The sequence below is a fragment of the Lipotes vexillifer genome, unplaced genomic scaffold (assembly GCF_000442215.2).
Source record: "Lipotes vexillifer unplaced genomic scaffold, Lipotes_vexillifer_v1.1 scaffold685, whole genome shotgun sequence".
Taxonomy (NCBI): domain Eukaryota; kingdom Metazoa; phylum Chordata; class Mammalia; order Artiodactyla; family Lipotidae; genus Lipotes; species Lipotes vexillifer.
In genome coordinates, this window is record NW_006771436.1 from 1,825,289 (window position 1) to 1,834,631 (window position 9,343).

The window sequence follows — 9,343 nt, forward strand, 5'->3', positions numbered from 1 at the left end:
GGGAAAGAGGACTGCTGGGTTGTTACAGGGAAGTGGTCTTCCTAGAACTGTATAACCTGATAGACAACTAATTGGATAAATATTAAAATTGATCATGCACAGCCATTAATAATTTAGGCCTATGTTTCTGATATTTCAATCAGTAGAGTGACTAACACTATTAGTTACTTATCTTTTACCAAGCCTTAGTTTTCTCTTAGTTTCTTTGTGCTTACTTCGAAGGAGTAAAAGAAAATGTGTAAATCGCTGAGCATAGTGCCTGACACATAGTAAAACATTCAGTACACCTTAGCTATTCTTATTATTCATCCATCTTCTAGTCCAAGATACTGAAAACTCGTATTTGCATGTCAGCTTTTTCTCAAGAAAATTTTGAATATGTTGCGTATTCAAGCATTTTCCTGGAAAATCATAACGCAAATTAGTATATAAAAGACTGTGAGACTTTCTGTAGCAAACCAGAAAAACAAAAACAAAAAACCTGGCTTTGTTTAACCCAGTACTTTCCAAACTTACCCCTTTTCTTGGAGCACCTAGTGTTATGCATTAGAACAGGACGTTGTAATTGACAGAATGTTTTTGCATGTATGTATTAATCTGATTTGACCATCCCAACTCCATGCAGAAGCCTAGAAATCACTATTTTACAGAAACAATCTGTTTAAGCAGCTCCCTAAAAGTGAGAGAATTAGAAGTGTTCTGCCATCTTCTGACTCCAAGTTAAAATCTTTAAGCATTTGATGTCTCACTTGCAAGGGGACAACCTCCTAATTTCCCCCCTCTCCTGTACAAGCTGCTCTTTGATTTTATAAAAATATTTTCGCTGATTTCCCCCACGTGTTCTCTAAAAGTTACCTCCATTTTCTCTTTTTAACTGTTGTGTATTGAGGCCTAGCGTATGGAGGCCAGGGTCACTGGAGTGGAGCAGGTGAGAGGGAGCAGCTGAAGTCAGAGAAGTGGAGGGGCCCCACCATATAGGGCCTTGTACGCTGTTTTCAGTACTTTAGCTTATACCCCAAAGTCTCAAATCTGATGAAATTTATTTTCTCCTTAAGGTGGTGAAGACTTATTCTGCTGAGAAGTAGAAGAGTACTTCTTCACTAAAAAATATGCCTCCCAAGTTTAAGCGCCACCTAAATGATGATGATGTCACTGGTTCTGTGAAAAGTGAAAGGGTAAGTTCAGAATCTTAATCTTTAAAAAAGAAAGATTCAAAATATCTTTTCCTTCCTTTGTAAATAATTTGTTTTAGAATAATCTAATATTCATGGCTATATTCAAATCCTATTTGTTTTCTTCATAGTAACCATTAAAAAATATATGTTACTTAGATTGGGACTCAACCAAATTCTTTTTCCACTATTGACCAAATTATGTTCCCAGCTTCTTTCTAGTCTTTCAAAGGGAATTTTGTACAAATACACAATATCTTATTTAGTACTCTGGAGCCAGGTGTGGTTGGAGTTCCTCAGAATTTTTCAGATTTTACAAAGCTAGTTAGTGCACATTATACAAGAGCCTTTTGGGGGTCTAGAGCAGCACCTCCAAACATATTAATATTTCTCAGTGGAGTGTCTGATTATTCTAATTAAGTATATAAATTAGCTGACATCAGTTCAGGTAAGATTTTCCTTCAAATGAGTTTTCACTCCAAAGCTTATAAAATCTCTTGGTTTTCAGAACTTTTTAGATTTTGGAATTGCAGATAAAGGATTCTGGTCCTGCAGTTGCCACAGAGTCCAGAGTAGCTTTTATATAATGTTCAATTTTTAGTTTATTTCAGAACATTCTGTTCAGGATTGTATAAATCTAGAAATTATGCAGCATTTTGGAAGATAGCATTGATATGAGTATTGTAGATAGGCTACCAATAAGTATTTATTGAGGAAAGGAATTAGAGCTGTTCTTTTTCATCCAGCAACCTAAAGCCCTCCCTCACTTCCTATCTTCTTGCCATTCCTTTATTTTCTGATTCATGCAACAGATGTTTATTGACTACCTACTATGTGCTAGGCATTGTGCTAAAAACTAGAGGGCACTATCTCTGCAGATAGTCTGTTTGACTTCATTTTACATGCTCCTTTTTTGCACAACCTTAGAACCTCTGTCTAACATCTTATGATTTAGGAGTATCTTGAAATACAGTACAGGAATCATTTGTCATCCCTTTATTCTAACTCTTTATTCAGTGTCTGTTTTTGTTTTGCTTGAAGGGGGATACAATCCACCAACAGACTAACTGCTAGTAAACTTTTTAGAATAAGCTTTATTTACTCAAAAATATAAAATATACAGTTTCAATCAGTTCTACTTCTAAGACCATAACTATGGCACTTTCTTTTTACATTGTTGGTTGAATACTACCGCAATTTATTGTAAAAATAGGATATTAGATAGCAGAATTGAAAAAAAAAATTGGCTGTTTAAATAGAGTCCTCCTTTTGAATGTTTATCAGATCATGAAGTTTGATAACTGGTTCTAAGAATTTATAAATTACTTTTATAAAACTTTAAAAAATTTTGTTCCTCTTTCCTGTAACACTTTTTTGATAACAGCTTTATTGAGATATAATTCACATGCCATACAGTTCACTCATTAAAAGAGTACAATTCAGTGGATTTTAGTAACTAGTATTTAGTACCAAATTGTGCAACCATCACCACCATCAATTTTAGGACACTTTCATCATTCCAAGAAGAAACTCTGTACTTTTTAGCAATCATCCCCCATTCTCCTCATCCCTTCAGCCCTAGGCAACCACAAATCTATAGATTTGTCTGTTCTGGACATTTTATATAAATGGAAGCATACACTATGTTGTCTTTTGTAAATGGCTTCTTAGCATAATGTTTTCAAAGTTCATCCATGTTGTAGTATATATCAGTACTTCATTCTTTTTTATTGCTGAATAATATTCCACTATATGAATATACTACACTTTATTTATTCATTCATCAGGTGATAGACATTTAGGATTATTTACACTTTTTGGCTACTATGAATACCACTGCTATGAATGTTCACATACAAGTTTTTATTTTCATTTCATTTCATTACATATGTTTTCATTTCTCTTGGGTAAATACCTAGTAGTAGAATTACTGGGTATTATAGTAACTCTATGTTCAACCTTTTGAAGAATTGCCAAACTGTTTTCCAGAGTGACTGCACAATTTTTATGTTCCCGTCCAGCTGTGTATGAGAGTTCTAATTTCTTTACATTTCTCCTTACCACCAATTTCTCCTCACCAACACTTGTTATTATCTGCCTAGTGGGTGTGAAATGACATCTCATTGTATCTTATTACCCTTTTTTGATAATGTATCCCTAGCTCTTGTGTTTTTGTTCAGTGAATAAGTGTAAAGACATTCGTTTTCATTGTGTTTCTCATTGGGCAACTATAATAAGCACACTTTAGTATCATCATCCTCTAAGGCAAATAAACTGTATTGTAAATGTAATGATTGTTACTTATTAGCTAGAAATATTTGTTGAAGGAAGTAATGTATCCTCCTGAATACTATTGACTTTGAACATGTTTTCATGTGGTCATTGGCCATTTCTTTTTCTGTTAGGAATCGTCTATTTCTCTTCTTTGATGATTTTTCTATAATGTGTCTTTTTCTTACTAGTTTGTCAGTGATCTTTACATAAGAGAGATACCAGACCCTTTAGTCTGAAAGTATGTTGCAGATTTCTTTCCCAGCCTGTTACTTGCCATTTAACCTTGTGTATGGTATTGTACTTTATGTTTTAAATTTTTATGTAATCAAATTCATGAATTTTTTTTCTTTAGAGATTCTGGGGTTGTTTGTGACTTAAGAATAATTTACTCATCTTAATAGTTAAATACTTATTTTATATATTTTCAGTCTTTGTAATATCATAAATAAATGGATTTAAGGTCACATTTTCCTTTAGGTACTGCTGTGACCATACTTTACAGATTTTGTTTTGTAATGTTCCCAGTGTCATTCATTTCTAAACAGTTTGTTAAGTTTGCAATTACCTTTTAACATTTTAACAGAAGAGTGTTTTAAAATTTCCTTTTATTTGTTTTAATTTCCATTGCATTATGCCCAGAGAATGTGACTTGTGTAATTTCTAGTTTGGGCTATTTATTAAAATTCTTTTATTGCTTATTCATTTCTTGGATATTTGAAAATAACATTTGCTGAGTACACAGTTCTAGATTATTTATTTTTTTGTCTTCCTGGTTTCTCCATCTTTGAAGGATATGTTAAAGCTTTCCTATGATTTTTGAATGTATCCATTTCTTCTTATAATTTGAGCAGCTTTTGCTTTATGTATTTTGAAACTATATTGTTACATATAAACATTCGTTGCTGTTAAATCTTAGTGGATTGTGCATTTTGTCATTGTAAAATCTTATTTGTTTAATGCTTGTCCTAAAATAATCTCTTTATATTACTTTTGCTAACTCTAACATTCTTTTTGTTAGAATTTGATAATATATCTCTTTCATCTCTCTTTTTTCTTTCATCCTTTATTTGACATTTATTTTAGGTAAATTTCTTATAAACAGATATTGGCTGCAATTTTTTTGAACTCTAATCATGTATAGTTTTTACTTTGAGTAGGAGCATTCAAACCATTCACACTTATTAAGGTAACTGATATATTTGGACTTTTTCTGCACTCGCTAGTCCCTCTGCTGGCAGTGAATGCTCTTCACCCTGATCTTTGGTTGGCTCTTTGTTATTGTTTGGATCTCAGCCTAAATTTCACCTTTTAAGAATGATTTTCCTTGACAGCCTAATCTTATTTAGTCATCCTGTCACTTTTTATCCCATCACTGTTTTAATTCTCTGCATAACATTCATCACCATCAGGTGTTTTTCTGTAAGAGCTCAGACCTTGTCTGTCTTGTCCAAAGCTGATGCTTGGTACTTAGAACAGTGCCTAGTACATAGAAGATGCTCAAACATAGTTGTTAAATGAATATTTAACACATCCTCTTTTCATTTTCTTACTCTTTGTGTATTATTTATTATAATATATAGAGATAATGCTATTCATTGTATTTCTTATGTTTTCCCTAACTTCTTTAGCTAGATTGATTATTTTTCCTCACTTTTTCCCTGCTCCCAGGACCACTAGGCAGTTAAAAATTTCCTCCCTTTCCTTCTCTTTCTAATTAACTTTATATGTTAACAATAATGTTTAAATTTGTGTTCTTTCTCAACATGCCAAAAACTATGCCCCTCCACACTACTTTTTCATTCTAGGCCTCTTCCCACTTCTCCACTCCTCTCCCCACCAAGATGAGCCTGTTACTTTGCTTTTAACTTCCTCATTTTACTCTCCACTTCCTGCTTTTGGGTTTTGTGAGAAAAGTTTTAGATTCTTGTAGAATTTTTCTTTATATTATGCATTTTTCTCTTTCAAGTTATAGTTCACAATCATCTTCCATTTAGATTTGACCACATATGTTATTAGATGTACGGAGTATGTCAGTCTCCATCTTAAGATCTTTGTTCTGATTTAATTTTCTTTTTAGCTGGTGTAATTCTTTGAGTAGTTTCTTCAGAAAAGGTACATGGGTGTTGTATTTGCTTCCTGTTGCTGCTTTAACAAATTACCACAAACTTAAAACAACACATATTTATTATCTTATAGTTCTGGTGACCAGAAGTCCAAAATGGATCTTGCTGGGATAAAATCAAGGCACTGGCAGGGCCATGTTCCTTCTGGAGCCTATAGGGAAGAAGCTCTTTCTTTGCCTTTCCCAACTTTGAGAGGTTGCCTGACCTCCTTGCTCATGCCCCTTCCTATATCTTTAAATCCAACAGGGTGACATCTTCCAACCTCTGTCCATCCCTCCCTCCCTCCGTCTCTCTCTCTCTCTCTCTCTCTCTTTCTCTCTCTCACACACACACACACACACACACACACACACACACACACACACACTTCTGCCTCTCTCCTTTTTAAGTACTCTTGTGATGACTTTGGGCCCACTATATTGATCTTCCCACCTCAAGATCCTTGATTTATTAACTTCTGCAAAGTTCCTTTTACCATTCAAGGAAACAAATTCACAGGTTTCGGGGATTAGGATGTCGACATCTACGGGGAGCCGTTATTCGGCCGACAAGTTGTATACTGTTTGAGTTCTTGCATGCTGAAAAGGCCTGGTTTTTGCTCTTCTTCAGCCTCCTTTTGGAACTTTATATCTTCCCCTTTTGGGGAGAAGGTGAGACATTCCTCATTTTAAGAAAAACAGTTGTATCTTATAAGGTAAAAGTATAAAGTTGTTTTTGTTTGGAAGTTCAAATATGTGTAGAGGGCTATTCGTAGGCCGAGTAGCTGTTAGGTGGGCTGTGCCAGTTAATAAACCCTTGTCTCTCAGCTCCAAACCTATCTTCTATACTCTTCTCTCTGATGCTAGAGTTGGACTCTGCAGCTACATTTCTCCTTTGCCCCCAGCTTCTTCTTAGGTTCTTCTGATAGAGAGAGACTGGAAGGCAGGAGGAGGAGGAAGGATTGCCCCTCCCTGATTGCCTGCATCCCTCACTCCCATGCCAGCTTCAGTGACCTCTCTACCTTGTGGTCAGTCAAAGGATTCCGGGCTTATAAGCATTTTCTTAGAAAGTCTGCAGTGTGGTTCCATATCTTTTAGCTTCCAGTGAAGCACCTGTAATTACTCTTCCCTGTGTCTGGAAGCTTGGAGTTAAGAAATTTCACCAGGATAGAACTTGTTTCATTACTCTGCCCCTGACAGTTTGTAAGCCCCTTGGAATCTAAAAACTCAAGTCTTTTTCTTTTTTTGACAGAGAAATCTTTTGGAAGATGATTCAGATGAAGAAGAGGACTTTTTTCTGTAAGTTTTTTGTTTTTCTTTTTACAGCTTTATTGAGGTGTAACTGACATACAATAAAATACATATAAAGTGTACAATAAGAGTTTTGACATATCCACTGTACACCTGCAAAATCATCATGAAATTCAAATAGTGAACATAACCATCACCTCAAAAGTTTCCTCAAACCTCTTGGTAATCTGTCACTCTCCCAGTCCCAGGCAGCCACTGATCTGCTTTCTATCACTGTGGTTTGTATTGCCTAGATTTTTTTTTGGAAGTGGCGTCATACAGTATGCTTCTTTTTTTTACTGGCTTCATTCACTTTGCATAATTATTTTGAGATTCACCCATGTTGTCGCATGCCATCAATAGTTTGTTTCTTTTTATTTCTGAGTTGTGGTCCATTGCATGAACATACTGCAATTCATTCACGCATTCACTTATTGATGGATATTTGGGGTGTTTCTAGTTTTTAGCTATTACAAATAAAGCTGCTATAAACACTCATGTACAGGTTTTGTGTGGACTTATGCTTTCATTTCTCTGCGTAAATAGGAGTGGAATGGCTGGTGTATGTTTACAGCTGTTTCCCAAAGTTGTGTACCACTTTATATTCCTCCCAGTACTGTATGGGTGTCAGATCCTCGTCAGCACTGCATATGGTCAGTCTTTTAATTTTAGCCACTCTTGTGGTTGTATAGTGGTATCCCATTACGGTTTTAATTTGCATTTCCATAATACAAATTATGCTGAACATCTTCTTTTGTGTGTATTTGCCATCCTTATATCTTCTTTTATTTATTTATTTATTTATTTATTTATTTTTGGCTGTGTTGGGTCTTCATTGCTGTGTGCGGGCATTCTCTAGTTGCGGCGAGCGGAGGCTACTCTTTGTTGTTTAAGTGGCTTCTTTTGTTGTGGAGCGTGGGGACTAGGCGCGCAGGATCCAGTAGTTGTGGCACATGGGCTCAGTAGTTATGGCTTGTGGGCTCTAGAGCACAGGCTTAGTAGTTGTGGCTCAAGGGCCTAGTTGCTCCGTGGCGTGTGGGATTTTCCTGGGCCAGGGCTCGAACCCGTGTCCCCTTCGTTGGCAGGCGGATTCTTAACCACTGTGCCACCAGGGAAGCCCCTTATATCTTCTTTGATGATGTACATGTTAAAAATCTTTTGCCCATTTCTAAGTTTGTCTTCTTATTAAGTTGTGAATTTTTTATATATTCAAGATACAAGTTCTTTGTCAGATATATGTTTTACAGATATTTACTCCCAGTCTGTAATTTAATCTTTTCATTTTCATAACTGTGTCTTTTGAAGAGCAGAGTTTTGATTTTGATGAAATTAGTTTATTAAATTTTTCCTTTCATCGTTTTTGTTTAAGAAGTCTTTGCCAAACCGAAAGGTTCTAAGATTTTCTTCTTTGTTTTCTTCCAAAAGTTTTATTGTTTTGACTTTGACATTTAGGTCTATAATCTATTATAAGTTAATTTTTTTATATAAGGTTGAGTTAAGGGTGAAGGATCATTTTGGGGGGGCCGGGGAGCATATGGATATCCAACTGTTCCACCACCATTTGATGGAAAGATTATCTTTTCCCTGTTGGATTGCCTTGATGCTCTGTCAGAATTAATTAACCTGGTCAATCCTTTGCAGTTTTGATTAGAAAGGGCCTCGGTTTTATTTGCAAAGTCAAGAAGGATGACGTATTGTTGCAGGAGTTTTCTCTGGAGGCTCATACCTCCAGAAGGGTATGCCTGGGAGGAAACATTTACCTCCCACTTTGCTATAATGTTGTGGAATTTTTTATAGAGGCTTTTTTTTTCCCAAATAAAAAACATTGTATAAAACATTTTATAAAAAGTAATTGACAGCCATGAAGCAATTGGCAAAAAGAGTCTGCAGGATGGAAATCAAATCCAATAACAGGAAATAGTATCATTTTTGGCAGGAAAGTCAGATGAAGTGGGAAGATAATTTTCTACAGGGAACAAGGTTTCCAGAGTCAAAAAGCTAATTGCTCATAGTGCCAATTACAGTGAGAAGCCTTAGACTAGAGCAACAGCTACCTGTCAACAGAAGACTCAGTATTGAAAAGGTCAGATGCTTTGGCTAAACAAGTGATCACCTGAATGTAAGTGAGAAACAAAAACTTTTCAGGCTAACTGTACTCTGGAGGTTCACTCCCAAATAATGCTGTACATCTTCCAAAGGGCCTGACAACAAAACCGGCACACTACCACACCCTGTGGTTCTGTCTATGTATTGAAAGGGAGACAGAGCTAATAAAATTTCTGAAATAATTTTTCAAAAATTAATCAACACGGGCTTCCCTGGTGGCGCAGTGGTTGAGAGTCCGCCTGCCGATGCAGGGAACGTGGGTTCGTGCCCTGGTCCGGGAAAATCCCACATGCCGCGGAGCGGCTGGGCCTGTGAGCCATGGCCGCTGAGCCTGCGTGTCCAGAGCCTGTGCTCCAGAACGGGAGAGGCCACAACAGTGAGAGGCCCACAAACCGCAAAA

The 9,343-nt window shown here is 36.2% G+C and overlaps 1 protein-coding gene across 2 annotated transcripts in view; it reads left to right on the forward strand.

Moving 5' to 3' along the window:
• VAMP4 (vesicle associated membrane protein 4) overlaps window positions 1-9,343 on the forward strand; it is a 27,063-nt gene that overhangs the window by 1,280 nt on the left and 16,440 nt on the right. The window contains exons 2-3 of one of the 2 annotated variants that reach the window (XM_007446766.1): window positions 1,056-1,175; window positions 6,800-6,846. In XM_007446766.1, the coding sequence (XP_007446828.1) occupies window positions 1,110-1,175; window positions 6,800-6,846 (113 nt within the window). In that variant the 5' untranslated portion in view covers window positions 1,056-1,109. Of the gene's footprint in view, window positions 1-1,055; window positions 1,176-6,799; window positions 6,847-9,343 lie in introns of those variants that run through there. The other variant, XM_007446767.1, reaches the window with a different exon arrangement.